This window comes from Eumetopias jubatus, unplaced genomic scaffold, assembly GCF_037043125.1.
Source record: "Eumetopias jubatus isolate StellerSeaLion01/CBP00866 unplaced genomic scaffold, mEumJub1_p1.0 scaffold_9, whole genome shotgun sequence".
Taxonomy (NCBI): Eukaryota; Metazoa; Chordata; class Mammalia; order Carnivora; family Otariidae; genus Eumetopias; species Eumetopias jubatus.
In genome coordinates this window covers 78,189,929-78,213,836 of record NW_028274815.1, presented here as the reverse complement: position 1 = coordinate 78,213,836, position 23,908 = coordinate 78,189,929, and the positions used below count along the sequence as shown (strand labels likewise).

General features: G+C 36.6%; 1 protein-coding gene across 3 annotated transcripts in view; it reads left to right on the top strand.

Moving 5' to 3' along the window:
* Nucleotides 1-23,908, top strand: part of MGAT4A (alpha-1,3-mannosyl-glycoprotein 4-beta-N-acetylglucosaminyltransferase A) — a 124,878-nt gene that overhangs the window by 71,232 nt on the left and 29,738 nt on the right. For 2 of the 3 annotated variants that reach the window (XM_028103760.2, XM_028103759.2), the window contains exons 6-9: nucleotides 12,179-12,225; nucleotides 13,883-13,996; nucleotides 15,596-15,671; nucleotides 23,592-23,706. In XM_028103760.2, the coding sequence (XP_027959561.1) occupies nucleotides 12,179-12,225; nucleotides 13,883-13,996; nucleotides 15,596-15,671; nucleotides 23,592-23,706 (352 nt within the window). The remainder of the gene's footprint in view (nucleotides 1-12,178; nucleotides 12,226-13,882; nucleotides 13,997-15,595; nucleotides 15,672-23,591; nucleotides 23,707-23,908) is intronic. The other variant, XM_028103761.2, reaches the window with a different exon arrangement.

The following is a 23,908-nucleotide window of genomic DNA, read 5'->3' as shown; positions in this document are numbered from 1 at the left end:
TGCTGATCTATTTAAACCTATTGATTAAAGCTGATTTTCTGATTTCCTCAAGAAAGGTCCACATGAGCAATTTTCCCTGAGGTTCTGTGTGGTCAGAAATGTTATCTTTTGCCTTTATTCTCTGCTTGGGTCTAGAAGCCCCCAGTCACATTTTCTTTATTGGGAGGTTGGGGGCAGTGCTACTGTTGAAGCTAGCCAGGTGACCTTCCACATTTCTCACTCCTTGCTGTAAGAAACCCATATTGCCCTGTTGCCCAAATAATTCTTCTTCTATCTTTAAAGCCTAGTAATTTTGCTATAACATGTCTTGATTTCAACCATTGTGGATCATTTTTCCCTGGCATATAATGTGGTCTTTAGGTATATAGAGTCATATCTTAATTTCAGGAAAGAACTTTTGAACATTCTTTTTATTATGAACTTTTAAAGATATACAACAAAGTTGAAAGAATTTTACAATTATACCCGTATATATGACACCTATATTTTACTAAGATTTTAATATTTTCATTTATCCTACCTACCTATCCATCCTTTATCCATCATTAATCCAATGCATTTATGTATCCTCTTTTAGGAAGTTTCTTCAACACATTTGCCCATTTAAAAAAAATTGGGTGGTGGTTTTTTGTGTGTTTCATTTTTGAGTTACCAGAATTCTTTATATATGCTGGATACTTTTACTTTGTCAGCTATGGTGTTTTGTTAGTATTTTCTCCCAATCTGTGGAAGTCTATTCATGTTTTTCACATTTTCTTGGTGAGGAGAAGTTTTTATTTTGACAAGGTCTAATTAATCAATGTTTTCTTTTATGATTATTGTTCTCCATGACCTGAGAAATCCTTGCTTAGCCCCAAATTGTGAAGATTATCTCTTTTGAAAACTTTGTTTTAACTCTTATATTAGGTCTGCATTCCATCTTGGGTTAATTTTTGTTGTGGTGTAACATAGTGTTCACGTTCATTGTTTTTCATGTGGGTGATCATTTACTCCAGTACCAGTTGTTGAAAACACTTTCCTTTCCCCACGAGATCGCTTCGATGCTTTTGTTGAAAATCCAGTGACCATGTATGTGTGGGTCTTTTTCTGTTCTGTTCCGTTAACCTGTAGGTTGATTCTTATGCAAATACCTCACTATCTTGATTACTATAACTTTGAATTAAGTATTGAAATCAGGTAGGGTTAAGTCCTCCAATTTTGTTGTTTTCGGGATTGATTTAGATATTTTAGGTCCGTTGCATTTCCATGTACATTTTAGAATCCTCATAATCATTTCTAATATCTGGTGTTGCTTCATAGTAGCAAGTGCTTCAACTGGGTGTTTTGTCTTTGAAGTTAGTGGGGAAATACTTGGTCACAACTTTTCATCTGTTTTGTGGCTATCAATATAGCTTTTTTCTTGTTTTTGTTCATAGGTTCTGCTGAATTTCTCCCTTTTTTTCTTATATTTTTGTATAGTTGCTGTGCCAGTTCCTTTTTTATGAATCATCATAGAAGGAAATGGTTTACCCGCCCCCCCCCCCCCCCCCCGCCACCCCAGGCCACTGGGTTACAGGAGGAGGAGGGGGCAAAGTAGTGTTCCAGACTAGTTGTTTTTTAGTCAAAGACTGTCTTTGTAGCTGCTATAGAGTCAGGCTGCTTCCTGCAAATATAGTTAGTCTGTGCAGTTCTTCAGGCTACCTCTGATTATTGGAACCACTTTGGATTCCTTTTTTTTTTTTTAATTTTTTTTATTGTTATGTTAATCACCATATATTACATCATTAGTTTTTGGTGCAGTGTTCCATGATTCATTGTTTGTTCATAACACCCAGTGCTCCATGCAGAACGTGCCCTCCTCAATACCCATCACCAGGCTAACCCATCCCCCTACCCCCCTCCCCTCTAGAACCCTCAGTTTGTTTTTCAGAGCACTTTGGATTCCTTTTGAGTTTGAGAAGTTCGGTTATTAATATTGGTCTTACTGAAAATGGAGTTTGCAGTTTTGTGTCTGTTTCTCATTGATAATTCTGTATAATGTTAGTGCTTCCTAGGCAAATTCTATATAAGTGGCTTAATCTTTTCCAGTTAGACAGTTTAGCATGCATTCAGCCAGGGTTTAGTTCCCTGAATGCTTTGAAGCTTTTTCCCACCCAAAGCACCTTGAAGAGTAGAGTAGCCTCAGAAACAGTAGTCCTCTGTCCAGTTATGTTTTCTCAAGCTCTCATAATTACCTGTTAGTCCTCTTTTTTAAATAAAGGCAGAAGTACAGATATCATTCTAATTAGTCTTTCATTCACTGAACACATATTTATTGAAGTACTAAAGTAAAGAAGGTACTGGAAGAGATTAAAAAAAAATCCACTGGACAATAGATTGTGTTATTAACTTGTAATCTAGCATTACACAGGAATATTTTTCTCTCTCCTTTATTTTGGTTTTGTTTTCCTGCATTTTACAAAAAAAATAGTTATTAATTATACACTCATGTGGCTAGAGTCCCAGTAGTCTACGGAGTTTGTTATTCTAAACAGTAGTCTCCAGCCTTCACGCTTCCTAATGCCTCTGCAATTTCCTTCTTTTCCCTTCTCCATCTCCCTCCCTCTGAGACCTTTCCCATCTTCTCACTGGCTCGCTGGCTGGTAGTCAAGCAGGGCAGACAGACCTCCCTATAATGCTATTCAGTTGACTTTATTCTTTGATCTTTTCAAAGAACTAACTTTTAGTTTTATTGACTTCATCATTTCTTTATTTCCCTGTTACATTAATTTCCATTCTTTATTACTTCTTCCCTTCCACTTGCTTTTAGTTTGGTTTACTCTTTTTCTAGATTTTTAGATTTTTCCGAATTCTTAGATTCTTTTTTTGTCCCCTGGATTTTCTAGATTTTTCTGAATTCTTAGGTTATTGGCTGGAGATCTTTTCTAATAGAGGCAATTTTAAGCTATAAATTTCTCTCTAAGCACCACATTAGCTGCATCTCATAAATTTTGGTATGTCAAGTTTTACTTTCATTCAGACCAAAATACTTTGTAAATCCCCTTGTAATTCCTGCTTTGACCATGGATTATTTGGAAATATATTGTTTAATTTTTACCTATTTGTAGATTTCCCAAATTTCCTTCTGTTGTTTTATTTTTAATTCAAGCCTTTTATATTTATCAATATTTGTTTATGGGCTAGCCTATGGTCTATCCTGGACAAGATTCCATGTTGCTTAAAAAGAATAGATTCTGCTGTTAAACAAGAGGAGTGTTTTGTAAATGTCTGTTAGATCAAGTTGGTAGTGTTGTTCAAGTCGTCTGTAGACTTGCTGATTATCTGTCTAGTGTTTCTATTTTTTATTTTAAATTACGGATTACTGTGTTAGTGCATCAATAGTGTTTTTGGTCTATAATTTTTTTAGCAGTGGCATTTTAGGATGTTTACTTAAACCTTTTTTACAAATCATACAAATGCCAATTAGGGAGAAATTGTACATACATAATATCCTATTAAATTTACTTGTAATTCAACACATATCCAAACAGTGGTAAGTACTAGGCATATCTTTGAATAAAACAAAGCCTCTGCCCAATGAAGAGACAGATTATAGAAAAAGACAGATTAAAAAACAAATATATAATACATTAAATGGTAGTAAGTGCTTGAAAAATAAACCAGAGCAAATGGGAAAGGGAGTATGGGGTTGCCAGGGGATGGTTTTTTAAAGTGGTCAGGACATTTGGGCAAAGACTTGAAGAATGCAAGAGTTGAACAATCCAAGCAGACTAAGCATGTGCAAGGGGCCTAAGGCAAGAGCCTTGCTTGACACATTTTCTGAAACAGCAGGGAGAGGCCTGTGTGGCTGGAGCAGAAAAGGTGAGGGGGTTCAGTAGTAGGAGGTAGTTAGAGAAGGAGTGGGGTAGGCCAGGTCACATAGAATGCTACAGGCCATATTAAGAACTTTGCTTTTACTCTAAGTCAGGGGACTAACGAGTTTTGTGTATAGGGCCCCATGGCAAATATTTTAGGCTTTGCACACCATGCAGTTTCTGTTGCATCTATTCAGCTCTGCTGTTGTAGCCTGAAAACAGCCAGAAACAATATGTAGATGAATGGGTGGGGTTGTGTTCCATTAAGGTTTTACTTTGTGAAAACAGGCAGTGCGTCTGTCATGATCTACTTAAAACAAAGTCATTTGAGGGTTTCAAGTAGAGAAGACACTTGACTAACTTTTTATTCCTTTAAGTTACTTTAAAATACTTATTTTGTTTTTTTAATTAATTAAATTAATTTATTAAAAAATTTTATTATGTTCGGTTAGCCACCATAGTTTTTGATGTAGAGTGTCCAGCCATTCATTAGTTGTGAAAATACTTTATTTTGAAATAATTTTGAATTTATAGAAAATTTACACAAATAATAGAGAATATTCCCTTGACTCAGCTTGCTGTAATGTTAACAACTTAGGTAGCCATGATAAAACTATCAAAACCAGGAAATTAACATGGGTATAATACGGTTTGCTAAACTGTAGACTTTATTCAAATTAGGTGTTTTTCCACGTAAGGTCATTTTTCTGTTTTAGCATCCAGTCCTAAATATCACTTTGCATTTAGTTGTTCTGACTACTTAGTTGCCTTCTACCCGTGATAGTTGATTGCATTTTTCTTGTCTTTCATGAACTCGGAGACCTTTATTGAGTACACTAGTCGGTCACATTGTAGAATGTTTCAGCTTGGATTTGTTTGATACTTTCTCATGATTAGACTGTAGTTATGCATTTTTGGCAAGAATAACATGACTTACCTTTTAAAAGGGTCACATTGACTTCTTTGGAAAGGGAAGTGAAGAACCTACTGAGGAAACTATTGTAATAATCCAGGTGAGGCTTAGACTAGGATAATTGACGAGGCGGTGACAATGAATGGAATGGGTTCTGATTAGAAAAGTTTGAGGACTATTGCTGTAGCATCAACTGTTCAGGAGAAGGAAAGGAAGAAAGACTATGATAGACATATTGGAAATAAAGTGTGTGTTTGTCTATTCTTTTAACAGCTTGACCATTTTAGAAACTAGTAAGGCTAACTTGTATTTGTTGGCCTTTCTGATACATCTGCATTGAATTTAAAGTATAAAGCCAAGCATTAGATGGATAGGAATAGCTTTTCCTTGGACCCGAGGGAAATACAATTTATTGTGAGCTGCCAGCCCCATTCTAGCAGGTGCTGGTCCTTTTAGTCCTTGTCACTTGTACACATTAGCTTTCTGGAATTTTCTTTGGTTCCTTATTATGTAAAGTAACATCTGTTTCGGGCTCTGAAAGAGTTAATAAGGACCTATATAATACCCTCCTGCTGTAAGCAACTGGAAGCGTGAACAAAATATGATTCATTTATTCTCAGACATTGGACAGAAGACTCCACACGACGGCATTCTGTGAGACAGAGAAATAAATGCAGTGAATACCACAATTCCCCCCAACTTTCTGCCTGGAGATGCATTTCCAGATCACACTGCACAAGGGCAGTCACAGGGAGAGCAGGTGGAAACTGCAGAACAGAGTTGGAGAAAGGAGACTGCTACACAGAAAATGATGGTGCCTTTGGGTCCTTGTTGTATTGGGCCACCCATGCACAGGGTGAAATTCATGAGTTGGGGGTGGGGGGAATGATCAGGGATTTGCAACCTGAACATTCCTATTGCTCACGCAGGATGAGTTCTGACCGGCCAGAGTGGCAAGTCCTTGGTAGTCACCCAGGGCATTTAGTGGAGAATCCAGAGGAGGTGAACTGTCTTTGAGGTGGTTATTCTAGGCCCACCCCAGCAAAGCTTAAAAAGAGGCCTGTGAGGGGTCAACTGATCCACAAATAACCGCCTGCTAAAATAAAGCCCAAGGGTTTTTTAAAAAGAAAAGAAAATTAAGACACTCAACAATGTGGCATTTATAATGTCTATTATCAAATAAAAAATGGTTAGCATGCCAAGGAGGAAAAAAAAGTGAACCAGAACTAAAAGAAAATTTAGCTAATAGAAACAAATGTAGAAATGATAGAGGTGATAGAACTGGAAGGAAAGGACAACAAAACAACTATTACGAACATTTTCAAGTACTTAACACAATGAGGAATGGAATGGAAGATGTGTAAAAGAATCAAGTGAACAGGTAGCAGTGAAAAGTACAGTATCTGAAATTTAAAATTTACTGTATAATCTTAACAGATTAGACACTGCGGAAGGAAAGGTCAGTGAATTTAAGGACAATAGAATGTACCCAAAATTAAGTATATGGTGAAAAAGACTGAGTGTTATTCATTGCATTTATCTATGGGCTAATATTAACTGATCTACCATATGAAATTCCAGAATGGAGAGGAGAAAGAAGGAATAATTGCTGAAATTTTTCCATATTTAAAGAAAAGTATAAATCCTTAGATTCAAGAAGTCCAAAAAATCCTAAGCGGAATAAACACAAAACCACTGTCAGGTATGTCATAATCAAATTGCTAAAAACAAGAGATACAGAGAAGGTCTAAAAAGAAGCCAAAGCAAAGACACATTATGCACAGAAAAAGAAAAGTAAGAATACTATAGATTCTTGTTAGAAACTCTGCAAGTCCAAGACAATGGAACAATGTTTTTAAAGTGCTAGAGGAGGAGCCTCTTTTTTTTTTTTAATTTTTTTAAATTTTTAGATGAGTTGTCTTAGATTTCATCAGTCGACATTACAAAGTATTCATGCTACATACATCCTCAGGACACCCAGGTGTGTGGGCATCTTTGTATACAGATACAGTGCAGTCTCTCAGAACTAGAACACAGAATCAGAGGGCACCTTGATCCCTTCTACTGGGCAGCAGCCTGAGGGCCGGTCTACACTGCTCGTGTGCCTGACTTTCTGCTTCGTCACAGGCTCTAGACCTTTGATCAGTGGGCTTCTGAATTCTAAGCAAATTCTTCCACCATCTTTGCTTGAGATTTTAAGTGTAATTTCTTTCATTACTCGATAGAATGAATAAAGAAAAACGAGCAAGGATAGAGAAGATTTGTATAGTGCTATCAACCTAATGGTACAAAATTTTAAGAGGCTGTTTAGGAGGTAACTGTCCAAGGTGGTGGATATTGTTTTTATTTTTATGACCTCTTTCTAGAGACTATCTTATGGGCTGTTGACTAATTCAGCCTTTTTAAAAAATTGGATTATAATTGACATACAATATTATGTTAGTTTCAGATGTACAAGATAGCAATTTAGTATTTTTATATATTTTTAAAATGATCACCACGATAGGTCTAGTTACCATCTGTCACCGTACAAAGTTGTTACAATATTATTGACCATATCCCTATGCTGTACATTACATCTCCGTGACTTACTTATCTTATAACTGGAAGTTTGTACCTCCTAATCTTCACGTGTTTCACCCCGCCCCCACCAATTCTCCATTATCTATGAGTCTGTTTTTATTCTGTTTGTAAATTTGTTTTGTTTTTTAGATTCCACATATAAGTGAAATTATATTGTATTTGTCTTTGTCTGGCTTATTTACTATACGTCCTCCTGTGTTATCACAAATGGCAAGATTTCATTCTTTTTTATAGCTACATGATATTCCACTTTGTAGATCACATTTTGTCCATTTATCTATCAATGGGCCCTTGAGTTGCTTCCATATCTTGCCTATTGTAAATAATGCTGCATTGAACACTGGGATACATAGTATCTTTTTGAATTAGTGCTTTTGTTTTCTTAGGTAAATACCCAGAAGTGGAATTGCTGGATCGTATGGTAGCTGTATTTTAATTTTTTGTGGACCCTCTGTACTGTTCTCCACAGGAGGCTGCACCTACTTATTTGCCCACCGAGAGTACACAAGGGTTTCCTTTTCTCCACATTCTTGCCAACACTTGTTATTTCTTGTCTTTTTGATATTAGCTGTTCCGACTGGTCTGAGGTAGTGTTTCATTGCTGTTTTGATATGCATTTCCCTGAAAATTGTGATAGGGAGCATCTTTTCAGGTGCCAGTGTGTGTGTGTGTCTTCTTTGGAAAAAATGTCTACTCAGGTCGTCTGCCCATTTTTAAATCAGGTCGTTGAGGTTTTTGTTACTGAGTTGTATCAGTTATTCATATATTTTGGGTAGCAACCATTCTAAATATCTCCTCCCATTCAGTAGGTTGCCTTTTCACTGTGTTGATGGTTTCCTTTGCTGTGCAAAAACTCTTTGTTTGATATAGTTCCATTTGTTTGTTTTTGCTTTTGTTTCCTTTGCCTGAGGCGACCTATCCAAAAAAATATTTCTGAAAATTATGTCCAAGGGTTTACTGCCCATTTTTTTCTAGGAGTTTTATGGTTTCACCTCTTAAGTCTTGAGTGCATTCTGAGTTAATTTTTTGGTATGGTGTAAGATAGTGGTCCAGTTTTATACCTTTGCATGTGGCTGTGCAGTTTTCCCAACACAACTGATCAAAGAAACTGTCTTTATTCCTTTGTATGTTCTTGTCTCTTTGTTGTAGATTGACCATTTAAAGGTGGGTTTATTTCTGGCTTCTCTTCTATTCCATTGACCTATTTGTCTTTTTCTATCAGTACGATACTGTTCTGATTACTGTAGCTTTGGAGTATAGTTTGAAATCAGGAGCATGTTACCTCCAACTTTGTTCTTCTTTCTTCTTTCTCAAAATTACCCTGGCTGTTTGGGGTCTTCTGTGGTTACATACAAATTTTAGGATTATTTGTTCTAGGTCTGAGAAAAATGCCATTGGTATTTTGATAGGAATTGCATTGAAATCTGTAGACTGTTTTGAAAATAGTATGGACACTAACAATTCTTCCATTTTTTTTAAAGATTTTTTATTTATTTATTAGAGAGAGAGAGAATGCGAGCACGAGAGGGAAGAGGGTCAGAGGGAGAAGCAGACTCCCCGCTGAGCAGGGAGCCCGATGCGGGACCCGATCCCGGGACCCCAGGATCATGACCTGAGCCGAAGGCAGTCGCTTAACCAACTGAGCCACCCAGGCGCCCTCTTTTTTTTTTTTTTTTAAGATTTTATTTATTTGAGAGAGAGAGAATGAGAGATAGAGAGCACGAGAGGGAAGAGGGTCAGAGGGAGAAGCAGACTCCCTGCTGAGCAGGGAGCCCAATGTGGGACTCGATCCCGGGACTCCAGGATCATGACCTGAGCCGAAGGCAGTCGCTTAACCAACTGAGCCACCCAGGCACCCACTAACAATTCTTCCAGTCCATGCTCATGGTTTATCTTTCCATTTGTTTGTGTCGTCTTCAAATTCTTCCATCAGTATCTTAGAGTTTTCAGAATACAGATCTTTTACCACCTTAGTTGAATTTATTCCTAGGTATTTTATTCTTTTTGATGCATTTATAAACAGGATGACTTTCTTAAAATTTTTTTCTGATAGTTCATTATTAGTGAAGAGAAACACAACAGATTTCTGTATGTTAACTCTGTGTCCTGCAACTTTACTGAATTTATGTTCCATGAAAAGAATGGGCATTCTGCTGGTTTGGGATGGAGCATTCTGTAGTCTGTCTCACCAGAACTGGTCCAGTGCAGTAATATGATCTAAGCTTTTCTGTTCAGCATTCCATTGATCATGTATTCCCAATTTGTACTTATATAAAATATTCACAGATTACACATAATGCTATTAATATCATTATACTCCCTAAAATATATAAAAAATAGAAAATTGGATTTTATGTTTAACTTTTTTAATCCTCATTTTTGTAATTTACTTATTTAAAATCGTAGTTATGCTGCCATCATCTCAATCAGTTTTAGAACATTTTCATCACCTCAAAAAACAACTCTCTTCCCCTTAACCATCACCCATTAATACCCTGCACCCATTAATATCCATTAATACCCTTCTCCCCCAGCCCTAGACAATGACTAATCTATTTTCTGTTTGTATGGATTGTTCGGTTCTGGATATTTTATGCAAACACAGTCATATAATATGTGGACACACATTTGTAACTGGCTTTTTTCACTTAGCGTCATGTTCATCAGGGTTCATCCCTGTTGCAGTATGTATTAACAATATCTTAGTTTTAATATAAAAATATTTAATTTTAACCATGAGGAACACTTGGTTCCCCAGGAAAAAATGTTCCTTCTTTTTCTATGTATGTCCACTTTCCTTCCTACCTATCCCAAGCATACCTTTCACATACCCTCTAGAATACACACATCTCAGTCTTATATTCACAGATACATTCCCAGAATTGGGTGATAATACTGCCTCTTAAAAAGTCTCCACATGCCTTTAAAAAAGGTTTCAGGAAAAAGTGCTCTCTTAATTTAAAGTAAGCCAGCCCCAGGATCTCAGATACTGCCTATGTTACTGTCAACATGGACGGGTGAGGGAGAGGCAAGGAGAGGCCCTATGGAGATAAGGACTGGCCTGGCTGTTGGTTTCTATGCCATGTCGTCATTTAGCTTTCTTCAGAGGCTCCCCAGAGCAGTCCCCTTAGCTGATACCAGAAAGGATGGATTCTCTCGTAGAAAAGTGACACCGGTTATAGTCATTTAAGCAAATCTTTTGCTAGTTATGTCAATTAGCATGCAAAAATAAGATGACCTATGATATTAGATAATATTAGATATGGTTCACTTGAGTTCCATACTTTTTATTACACATTACACAATAAATCTACGTTTGCATCCACTTAATCATCTTGGCCCACCTCTTGGACAGCCTGTTGGGGAGAGGGAGCCGGTCTTGTTCATCTCTGTATTCCTTTTTTCTTGGCTAGCCACATCACTGGCCCTAAGTAAATGCTTATCATATCGAATTTCAGGTTGTTGCTTAAACATAAAAATTTATATAAACCAATTCTGTTCATATTCTCCAAAATTATAGCTGATGAGTGGTAAGATACTCATTAGTTAAACATGTCAGTGAGTAATTTACTGTAAGAGATATCACTGACTAATGTTTGGGTTTGCATAGGGAAAGTCCACAGGGTTTTGAGTTGTGTGCTAGTTGTATCTCCATAGTTGTTAAGAGTTTGAAGGATGTGGTCTTACTGTCTCATTCCTAAGTCTTTACATTTAATAATAAAAATAGGAATCACTTTCAATTAACAGAAATTAAAGTTAAAATACTTTTCCAGAAAATCTTCTATACAACAACTTTTTATAGCTTAATAGTTTTGTAATTTCCAGGCTTACGCTTTATCTTTTTATTTTGGTTTGTTTTCTTCAAGTATTAAGTGTTTTGGCAGTCTTTTTATCCTAGATCATATTTTATGTATCATTGATTCCTTTTGACAGTTGAGCATTTTAATATAAGCTGTGAATGTATTTAAAATTGGTAGGGAGTATTAGATTTCTATTTGTATATAATTGATTGATTGATTGATTGTGAGAGAGAGACTGCACAAGTGGTGGGAAGGGGCAGAAGGAGAGGAAGACAGAGAATCCCAAGCAGGCTCCGCGCTCAGTGCAGAGCCCAAAGCAGGGCTTGATCCCAGGACCCTGAGATCTTCACCTGAGACAAAATGAAGAGTCAGATATTTGACTGAGCCACCGATGCACCCCTATTTATATATAATTTAAAAATACACAGGTCTGATAAGCACTTATTTCTAACTCTGGGTAAAGTGCTTTTGACTTGGGTTCTCATTATCAGCCTTATAATAATGATGATAATCAGACAATAACAGCTTTTTATTACATGGTTTTATCATTAAGTGTCATAGTCTCAAAGGTATTGTTTCCTCCTGCCTTTTATTTATTTTTTAATAGGATAGGAAAGGAAGGCTCACAGAAGTCACTTACTTTCACTTAATATACAGGCCAAGTAGCTACAGAAACAAATCTTGAACCTAGGTTTTATGATTGCAAGTGGAGAAATCTTTCTGCATGAGACGCATGCTGCGTCTGTTATTTATTCACTACTTATAGTTCAGATGTTTCAGAAGAAGTAGAAATAGTTTCTGTACTCAGTTTTTTCTACTGAATCAGAGACCATTGAAAGTAATAAAAACTGACATCTGCTTATTGTATTAGTAAAATCTCCACGATATAGCGCAATAAAGTAGAATACAGAAATGCAAATCCATAAGTTGTCTGAAAATTGAATGTAATGCTTTCATTGAATGTTATAATTATTTATTTGAATTCATTATTAAAAGTTAAATAGAAATTTAAAAACATTAATGTATGTATAATTTTTTTTCTTTCCCAGACAGATAGTGATTATGTACACAGCGTTGTAGCCAACCTGGAGAAAGAGTAAGTTCTTAATTATGAAAATGATAATATTTTAGTCACTGTTACTTACTGGCTTTTTGCTAAAAGAAAATGCCTTTTTTTATAGTTCATTCTCTGTGGAGTTTAGTCATCATTGGGTCACTATCATTGGTCTTTTACCTTGTCATAAAGTAGGTGCATATACGGTTTTCTGGATAAATTGGTGTAGTTCAATATAGAAAAGATTTGAATGTCATACATATGTAAGTCTGTCAAATAAATTATTGATCTTGAAGACCATAGAGAGGGTCGTATGAGATTACTTATGTCTTTCACCCTCAGTCGACCAAGAAAAAAAACTTTCTGCTGTCAGGGTAGATAGTCTTGTAGTTGTTTGAAACCTCAGTGCTAAACTATGGCTAAATCGGTTCTATTCTGCAAAGATTGGGTAATAATTTACTGTGAGCAAGGCACACAGTAAGTGTGGAAAGCTAAGGAATTGGAAAGCTTAGTAAGTTTCAGATAGGATTAGTTTTTATAATACTGCCTTCATAGTTTTAATATTAAGTGATATAAAAACTAGTTGTTATAAGGGTTTCTTCATTGATTTTTACCTGTTTTTGTCCCAGAGATGTATCTTTTACTTAAAAAGACAAAAAGAAGCAACAATTATTGGTCAACTCTAGATTTAAAATAATGTGGTTCTTACTTTGTCTATCAAAATGCAAAAACCAGAAATTTTTAAAAATATATGAAGAGTTCAGAACTAAATTGTGCATTTGTTCAATTTTTTTTCCCTCAAGTGCTCAATTTCTTGGCAGCCCTTTATATATAAACACAATTTAGTATAGATTCCTCAAATATAGGAGTAGGGCAATAATTATTGGCCCCTGCTCCCCTAGACTGCATGGGCAGGGCTGTGGGGCTTATGCTGTGATTTTGTCTATTCTCTTCTTCCTCAGTGTTTAGGAACACCAAGCCCAGAAAAAAGTCCAACTAAGCATGAAAAACATTTGTTTGAAGGCAGGTAGTTGCACAAGGATTTTGTGGAGATTTGCAAAAACTAAATGAGGGAGAATGCAAATGTGGAAGGAAGTACATTTGAGTTAGTCAAGCTGATTACAAAAACTTGCTAACAGGTTTTCTCAACCTTGGCACTATTGACATTTGAGGCTAGATAATTTTTTGTTGTGAGGACTGTTGTATGCATTGTAGGATATATAGCAACCTCCCTAGTGTCTACCCACTAAGGTCATTAGTACTGCCAACATTAGGACAACCAGATTCCTCCAGACAGTGCTCAAAGTACAAGACAGACACACAAATTCACTGGTTTGTTTTTCTTCAATTCTCTATTTTCTGTGATACCTTCATTTAATTTTTTAAAATTCTGATACTTTTTAGGAATATAATACATGCAGTTGGCTTAGGATTTCTATGCTTCTCTAAGGATAGTAGCATTTTTTTACACTGCTTTTAAAGCATTCTTAAAAAAAAACCCCAAAAACACCCTTTGTGTTACTGGAAAAATTTGTATTTTCTGGCAAATAAAATCAATGATGAGCGACTTCCATGAGCACACAGTGACCCTAACAGTATACCTTACTGATGTGTTTTATGTTAAGAACAATAAGTTGAGCACTGAGATAAATAAAATCCCACAGAACTTAAATAACTCAGCTAACCTTTCTTATGGTAGATTTTCTAAAGAAATCAGTTCTGGCTTGGTGGAAATAATATCCCCTCCCGAAAGCTATTATCCTGACCTGACAAACTTAAAGGAGACATTTGGAGACTCCAAAGAAAGAGTAAGGTGAGCCTGTGTTGTTTAAGATCCCCCACCCTTGTGAGTATGATATGTAGTAAATGTTTACCATGTAATAAGTATTTACTGAAATGTAGCACATTTTAGGGTTCAGCTAATTTGTGAGAGCTAATGAATTTTTGGTTATTTGATTGGAAATTATGTGTAGTGTCTAATGAGAGGTTGAATTTGGTATGCGCAATAACTTTTTAAGATTTTATTTGAGAGAGAGAGAGATTGAGAGAGAGAGCACACACAAGCAGGGGGAGTGGTAGAGGGAGAGGGAGAAGCAGGCTCCCCACTAAGCAAGGAGCCTGATGCAGGGGCTCAATCCCAGGACCCCAGGATCATGACCTGAGCTGAAGGCAGACATTTAACCACTGAACCACCCAGCCACCCCGATCAATAACTTTTATAACTGCTGTTCTGTGCGGTTCTGACTTAAGAACATATTCAGAATAATTCAAAAGCTAGTTCAGATAGAAACCTTACATCTGTATGCCAAGTAAATGAGAACTGATTCAGTGGAAGTGATAAAAACAATATTACTGTTTTGCAGAATTATATTGTAATAATGTAAAAATCCAGCCAACTGGATTTATTTGTCTCTAAATGTCTAAAATTGAAGGACTGAAAACTTTTATTGTGTTGTTATTAAAAACAGTGATATTCATTAGTTTTGGATTTTATATCACCAGAAAAAAGGAAAAAATAGTGTTTTGGGAAGAGATTATATTTCTTGAGTTGTTAATTTGTCTGAAAGACAGATATATCCATGTAATTGGTTGTCTCTCAATAAATACTATTTTAGCTTTAAAAAATTTAGGAATGGTTCCAGTAAATTCTAGGTGGACTCATTAAATTCAGAACAACTTGTATATTCTGGAGAAGTTTAGTATGATTTAAACCTTTTATTGTTTTTTTTTTTTTTAACTAGCTTTTACAACCACTTCTCCTTTTCAACATTAGCCTGTTTCTATAGGCTACCAGGAATTCCCTGAAAGGACTTAATATTGTAAACTTTAATGTGTTTTGGGTTTTTTAAACATTCAGTACAATATTTATTAATTTCTGCCTTCATGCAAAGCAGTGACCCCCAAAGTATAGTTTTTGAAGCACAATTTCCTGGAGACATTAAGATGTTACATTGAAAAAAGGGCCTTCAGTCAAAGGAGTTTGGAAAATATTAAAACTAAAAAGTTTTTTATTCAACAAATGTTTTTACTGTTGTATGTTTCAGTGCTTCTAATATACTAATATGTCTCCAGAAGGGGAATATATGTGCTTCCCAAAATTACTTGACATTAGACTCCTTTTTTCCTCAGGACATCTTGATGATTAGTGTTTTGATAGAGGTTTCATTAGAGAAAAGTGAATTCTCTTTCATGCTCTCCTACATGGGTGTATCCTGTGTTTATGTATATAGATACACATGTATCTATGGGTTGACAGATATTTTGTATATATTTATTGTCTACTGTGTAAATATAATGTATGTATATGTATTATAAAATATAACTTGCAGTATGCATTATAAAATATTTACGTTTAATCTTGTTTTGCTAAATTTGAGTCTGATTCCTAACTCATTTTTGAAAATTATTTCAGATGGAGAACAAAGCAAAACCTAGATTATTGTTTTCTAATGATGTATGCTCAGGAAAAGGGAATATATTACATTCAGGTAAGTGTGGTTTGTCCTTTAATGTTTTTTCACACTTTTAAGGAAGAAGTAATATCCAGAGTATATGTTCATTAAAACAGGAATTTTTTTTTTTTAAGATTTTATTTATTTGACAGAGACACAGCGAGAGAGGGAACACAAGCAGGGGGAGTGGGAGAGGGAGAAGCAGACTTCCCGCAGAGCAGGGAGCCCAATGTGGGGCTCGATCCCAGGACCCTGGGATCATGACCTGAGCCAAAGGCAGGCGTTTAATGACTGAGCCACCCAGGCGCCCCAAAACAGGAAGTTTTGAAAGTGCTGCTCAGGAGGGGGTCTGCTTCTCCCTCTGACCCTCTTCCCTCTCGTGCTCTCTATCTCTGTCTCTCAAATAAATAAATAAAATCTTTAAAAAAAAAAGTGTAAGCCCTCTAAGATGTATAAAATTATAACAGTATATCAGAGAGCAGAAGAGTCTGTCATAGTGCCTGGTAATGTGGGCTCTGCTGTTCCATTCTCTGCTTTAGCACAAACACTAGCTTTTCACTTAATGGTGTGACAGTGGGCAGGTCCCTCATCTCTTTCCCCTTCCCCCATCCCTCCATCTTTGCTCTCATCCTCCCTCTCTCCACTGTTAAAAAGAACTAAGGTTTAATTACTTGGCAAATTTTAAAGAAGGACTTTCTGATAGCTTTTTGGGTGGTCTTATAGTAAGATAGTTTGTTTTTTTTAATGCTACAGTACATGTACATTTATACTGAAGATAATAAAACTGACATTTAGCTCTAATGGTCCAGCTTTTAGCAGCATGGCTCAAAGAATAAGTCTGTATTGATGTGGCTTTTAAGTTAGCCAGGTAGGCAACAACTTAAATAATTGTAGGAGGCTCTTATTTCTTCCAAATCTCATTCTCCTTAGTGACTTAAGCTTAAATTTTACAATTGGAATTTCATTTCTTTAACCAAAGGTCTTTATTCCTTGTTCAAAATGCACATACCACTGAGTGATGTAGCACACTGAGCCTCAGTTTTTTATCTATTTATTTTTTAGTATAAAAAGTTTATTAGATCTTTCCCTGGAAGGGGTTTTGATGAGAGTGGCGAGAAGAGGCTCTGGGTCCCTGAATCAGAAAGGAAATAAATGGTTTTGCAGTTGCTAGCAGGGGTTTGAGAGGGAAGGAAAGAAGGAGAAGCTTGCTATCCCATGGTAGGGCAGTCTCACTGAGCACAGACTTTGTCTCCTTTGACATTTTATCTTGGGCCACCTGCATTCAAAGGTGCAGGCAACCCTTTTGTGGTTCTCAGGTTGGGAAATGTTAATGATGATAGGGTCAGAATATAACATTGTATATAACAGTGTACAAGAGTTGGGAGTATAAAAACATGGTATCCTTTAATTAGTACGTTTCCTTTAAATGTCTTAGAGAAGTCTTACTTTAATTTCAAGATAATACCTTCAAAACATTTTATTTCATGTGTCCCATATTATTGTAGCTGAACCTTTGCTGTTTGTTCTAGGGCCTCTATATATTTACACGATGATCAAGAACTTTATAGAGAGAATTTAAAAGTGTCGTTACATTGCTTTTAAAATTTGTTTTACATTTCTAAGCATAGAATTAATAGAATCTTAAAGCACTTTGTGTGTGTGTGTGGAGTATAGGAAACGTAAGCGTTTAGGAAATTAAGGAAAGGATGGAGTTAAGAAAAAGGATGGAGGGGGCGCCTGGGTGGCTCAGTCAATTCAGTGTCTGCCTTCCATCGGTGCAGGTCGTGATCCCAGGGTCCTGGGATTGAGTCCTTGCTCAGCAGGGAGTCTGCTTCACTCCTGCCTGCCACTCCCCCTGCTTGTGCTTGCTCTCCCACTCTCTCTTAAAATCTTAAAAAAAAAAAAAAAAGAAGGATAAATAAAACTTCAGTTAAGCAGGGTGTGTGTATGTGGTGTTATAACCACAGTAGCTATGAACTGACATTTATCATACACTTAACATATGTTGTACATTGTTCTTTCCAACTTAGGCTTTATACATACTTACTCATTTAATACAAATCCTTTTTACAAGAACAAGATCATACTGTCCCTACTGTCTCATAGCCTGTTTTCCTGTCATTTCACATATGGTAGACACCTTTACAGGCCAGTAATTACAGATAGGAATACTTTTTAATCACTTATTGAACTATCATTATTCAGATATCATAATGACCTTATTGTTGGTCATTGAGATCGTTCCCAACTTTTACTTGTTCACAGATGAATCCAATGAACATCCCTAAAATTACCCAATTTTCTAAAAAATTATGCCTCCAAAAAGAGGGAGTTGCTTCATATTGAAGTCTTCACATAATTTCATATTATATTGAATTCTCTCAGCTCATTATGATCTACAAAGTGGGAAAAATGCATTAGCCTGAAAAGTCCTCAGTTTAATATCGGTTTTGAAGGTTTGTGAAGGATAGAGGTCACCCAGCAAAATGAGGGGAGAATTAGTGTGAAGAAGCAAAGGTTTTTAATCCAGACTTGATAATTATGCAAGGTGTGTGACTTCGTGGTTGCATATGGTGGGGTGTATCCTACCCAGGACTTTGGGAGAGTGCTTTGAAAAAGGCAGTTGAGTCAGAGGTTACTCTCTGGTCAGCACAGGCATATTCCTAAAGGAGAAAAAAAAAAAAAAAAAGCCACCTGTCCTAGTGTTACATTTATGGCTTGGAATGAAGTTTCCTGTGACAGAATCTCACATTTTCGTAAAGTGCTATATCACAGCTGACTTGGAATTGAAGTGTCTTCTGGAATGCTGTTGGGTGATTCAGGCACTTCCTGGGAGGCACTGTGTAATTCCTACCAAATCGCATCACAAAGCCCATTATATCTGGTTGCCCCACTTAGAGTGATGCCAACATTAATCAGTGGGCTTGATGGTGGCAGCCCCGTCTCTCCTTTAGAAAGCTCCCAGCAACCACTCCCCCTGTGATTTCCGAAATCATCGATTATTATTCCCCAGATAAGTTATTTCTTTAGAGGTGGCCAAGTGATCATTTTCTAATTCTGTAATTTGTAATGTTCTTATAAGCTGAGTTCTTGTGTAAAGAACTTTCACTCCTGTCTATTCGGTTACCTTGAAAAATAGTTCACCAAGGAAAGGCAGAATAAATGCCTATTCTTTCTCTTCATTAATTTTTAAAGTTGGTACCCTAGAAGTCTCCAGTGGTGGCCACTTAAAAAACATTGTTATGGACTCAAGGACTTTAAAAATATATTCGATTTGCCTTAGTCCTTGCAATCATTATTCACACTGATGCTCACATTGGTACATCATAAACCAGTGGGAATCTCTTCACATTGGCTCTTGTGGGGCGCCTGGGTGGCTCAGTCGGTTAAGCATCTGCCTTCGGCTCAGGTCATGTTCCCAGGGTCCTGGGATTGAGCCCCGCATCAGGTTCCTAACTCAGTGGGAGCCTGCTTCTCCCTCTCCTTCTGCCTGCCACTCCCCCTGCTAGTGCTTTGTCTCTCTCACTATCTCTCTCTCTCTGTGTCAAATAAATAACATCTTTAAAAAAAAAAAATTGGTTCTTGTATTCCTTCCATGTCAGTCCAGTAATCTTTGATCACTACTTTGCTGACTGGCACAAGATTTGCACATTTCCTGTTCCAGATCTAGAATCAGTCATTTCTGTGAGGAGCCCTGTTGTGCCTGGAGGCAAATAGTATTTAAGACCACAGTCTGGGTGCGTGAGATGCTCTTTGCTCTTATGGTGTCTTTGCTTCTTGGGTTTATTTCTCAGGGGGGAAAACTACAAGCTCATATTGTTATTCCCAAATCAAATGAAGATTTTAGGGCTTGGTTTTTAATAACATTAAAAGTCTTGGTTTTTAATAACATCCTATTAACATAATTCTTTTATTCTATAGTATGTCTGAAATAGTTTCAGAATAATAATACCATTATCACTACTAACTGTTAGACTGCTGAAGGCTATTTAAATTTTCTTTCTCCTTTTTTTCTCCCTTAGAATATATCCTACTATGGATATATAGTCAAAATTCTGTGTTTGAAAGCCACTGGAAGAAATTCTTTATACTGTGTGACCATGCCGCCAAACTGATATGAAATTTGGTTTAATTGTTTCATTTCATATCCAGTTTTTAGGAATTTTTATCCTTTTTAGTTATTAAAAAATTTTCAAAATCAAAAACTTACATAAAATAAGATACACAGAAGTCTCACTTTTATTCCCATTCCCATCATTGTTTTCTCCCTTCCCCATGGGTAACCACCATTGGTTTTTTCTTTCTTTTTTAAAGATTTTATTTATTTGAGAGAGTGAGAGCGTGAGCCTGGGGTGGGGGGTGTGCGACAGGAGGATAAGGAGAAGCAGGCTCCCCGCCGATCAGGGAGCCCTGATGCGGGGCTCAATCCCCGGACCCCGAGATCATGACCTGAGCCAAAGGCAGACGCTTAACTGACTGAGCCACCCAGGTGCCCCTAGTTTTTTATTTCTTTTTGTACTTCAAAAAAATTTAAGCAAAAATATATATAAAGTATTTCACATATAATATTCCAAGATACAATATTCATTTTCTGATAGCACATTTGCGTACTGTAAAAACAGTATTTTGCATCTTGGTTTTTAGCTTCCCTCTGTAAACTAGTGATCACTAGTGAGAGGTAAGAGTTGTTAAAGACCGGCTCTTGCCATGCCAAAACACCTATGTCAGAGAAGCACATATGCTCCCTAAAAAACCTGTGCATGAGGGTTCATAGCAGCTTTATTCATGCTAGCCAAAATCTGGAAATAAGCCAGATGTTCTTCAGCAGGTGACACACTCTACCACGGAATACGGAATAATGAAAAGAAACAAACTATTGATGCACACCACATCTTGGATATTAGGGAGCTATGGGGACTTTAAAACCCAATTTTGAAAGGTTATGTACTGTTTGATTCCATTTATATGGCATTTTTGAAATGACAAAATTGTAAAAATGAGAACAGACTGTTGGTTACCAGATGCTGGAAGAGTGGAAGGGAGGATATGGCTATTGATCTAACGGGTAGCGGTAGCACAAGAATCCCCATGATGGAATTGTTCTCTCTCTCCCAAAAATTACATGGAACTAAACACACACGCGCACGCACACACACGCGCGCGCGCACACACACACACACCTGAATGCTGTAAGACTAGTGAAATTTAATAAGGTCAATGAATTATATGGTCAGTCAATTGTAGTGCAGTTATACTGGAGGATGTTAGATTGGAGGAAACTGGGTGAAAGGTACTTGGGATCTCTGTCTTATTTCTTAGAGCCACATAGGAATCTACCGTTTAAAAAAACACTTAAAAAAAACCTTAAGTTTTTTTTTAAAAGTGAAGTCGCTTCTATACAGAAATCTGTTGCATTTCTATACACTAATAACAAAGTAGCAGGAAAAGGAATTAAGAAAACAGTCAGTTTACAATTGCACCAAAAAAGAGTAAAATACCTAGGAATAAACTCTAACCAAGGAGATGAAAACCTGTACTCTGAAAACTGTAAGACAGTGATGAAAGAACCTAAAGATGACACAAACAAATGGAAAGATATTCCATGCTCATAAAGTGGAAGAATTAATATTGTTTAAAATGTCCATACAACCCAAAGCAACCTACAGATTCAGTGCAATCCCTATCAAATACCAGCAGCGTTTTTCCCGGAACTTGAACAAATAATACTAAAATTTGTATAGAACCACAAAAGACCCTGAGTAGCCAAAGCAGTCTTGAGAAAGAACAACAAAGCTGGGGGTAACACAATCCTAGATTTCAAGATATACTAGACTACAGAGCTGTAAGAATAAAAACAGTATGGGACTGGCACAAAAATAGACACACAGATGAATGGGACAGAATAGAGAGCCCAGAAATGAAAGTGAAGTTTGATGAGATGTGAGAGTGGAACAAAGCAGTTTTCCTAATTGAATGTAAAAATGTAATTGGTAACCAAAATCAGTGTACTAAGTTTTAAATGGGCATTTGACTATTTCAACTACATCTCTATACATTTAAATAGTCCAAACTTGTTTTTGCAGTTACTTACTGGAAAAATTTGGAACTGCCTGATATTAGGGATCATCTTTCCTTTGGGCATAGACAGTGTTTAGGTTTGAGTGTGGGCACCTCTTCTCTCATAAAGGAAAGTTAGGTGTCCGTGTAGTTCTGCGCTTTGTCTAGTTTCCCTTCCAGCTTCCCTAAAACTCTGAAGGCATATAACATGTCTTTTCTGTTCACCGATATATTCTCTAGGGTTAGTATAGTGTCTGGAACACAAGAGAAGCTCAATAAATATTTGGTAAGTCAGTATCCTGTCTTTCCAGATACTCCTGCTGTTTCTTCATGGGTAGGAAAAAGAAAGCTTGTAGGATTTACATACATGAAAAATCTAAATATCAAAATAAGTGAAAATTACTTAGCAGGTAACTAGAAGTGAGGACATGAATTTAAGAAAAAGAAAAAAATTTTTAGGATATTAAAATCACCTTGTGACTTGAAAATTTTATAAGAGGAGATTCTAGGGAGGAAGTCTTTGTATACACTTAATGATCCCTGATCTTTGTCAGCTCCCAATTGAATTGGTAAAGATTCCAAGCATAAATAACACATGATGTTGACCGAGCATATGGGATTAACTGGCACTCTGAATCACCAGTTTCTTAAGTAGTTTGAAGATATCATTTATTTATTTATATTTTTTAAAAGATTTATTTTAGAGAGAGGGAGAGAGAGCAGGGGGATGGGCAGAAGAAGAGGGAGGGAGACTCTCAAGCAGACTCCCAGCTGAGCGCAGAGCCTGATGCAGGGCTCGATCTCATAATCCTGAGATTGTGACCTGAGCCGCAATTAAGAGTCAGACACTTAACCAGCTCAGCCACCTAGGTGCCCCTGAAGATATCTTTTAAAATTTCAAAAGTGAGCTTTCAGGAATCTGTCCTACAGAAATGAAAAGCACTAATATGTAAATATAAGCATATTTCTTGCATCATTGTTTGTACTGACAAAAAATGAGAAACAAGCTGGATGTATGCCTACAATCGGGGAAGAGTTGAATGAATTGTTTTACATTGATACCATGGAATATTATACACCTACGAAATATTTAACCTGGAAAGATATTCATGGTGTATTAAGAGAAAAAAAGACTGTGATAAGAAGCTCCCTTATTTATAAAAATGTAAATGTGGATGCGAACCTTAAGTACATACGGGTCTTTTTGTGCTGATGGCCATATGGAAAGTGTCAAAGGGATGCACACCCAACTTTTATTTTATTTTATTTTTTTTTAAAGACTTTATTTAAGAGAGAGAGAATGAGATAGAGAGCACGAGAGGGAAGAGGGTCAGAGGGAGAAGCAGACTCCCTGCCGAGCAGGGAGACCGATGCGGGACTCGATCCCAGGACTCCAGGATCATGACCTGAGCCGAAGGCAGTCTCTTAACCAACTGAGCCACCCAGGCGCCCCACACCCAACTTTTAACGTTGGTTACCTCAACTGGCAGCCTGGAGGGCAGAGAAAGAAAGCTGTTGGCTTTTTGACTTAGTACATGTATTATGTAAAAATAAAAAAATGTTAAAGGCTTACAAAAATTCTTTTCCTTTGAAAAGTAAAAAGGATAGTGTGAAATCATGCTGGGCACTAATGAAAGTGCCGAAAGAGTATTCATGGAGTGGGACTGTGATTTCCCACAGTAAGGGAGTGGTTCAGGTGACTTGCTATGTGACTCTCCCATTTTATTTTCCTCATTTTCTCTTAATAAAATTTATTTTGGTATTTTCATCATTTTTGACCATTTTCTTGATTTGCATTATAAAAGTATGCTTGAGTTTTCTTGTAATAAAGAATGTCCTTTTATCTGAATCTTTCCATCTCTTTCTGATTTATTAATCTGATTGTTCAACTTTCTTTAGCTTGAAGATGATATTATTGTCAAACAGAATTACTTTAACACTATAAAAAATTTTGCACTTCAACTTTCTTCTGAGGAATGGATGATACTAGAGTTCTCCCAGCTGGGCTTCATTGGTAAGAAAGGTGTCAGATTTACCTACTTTTCAGAAATAACTGTGACTCTTGGAATCTTAAATTAATTTCTTTTACCTTAAAATTGCCTTTTTTTCCCTCTGGAAATGGATTGCTTTTGAGGAAATTTAATTTAGGTCAACTTCTACATATGAAATGATGAAAGTCACCCCAGAATAATATTTGGATACTTCTAGGATTCAGT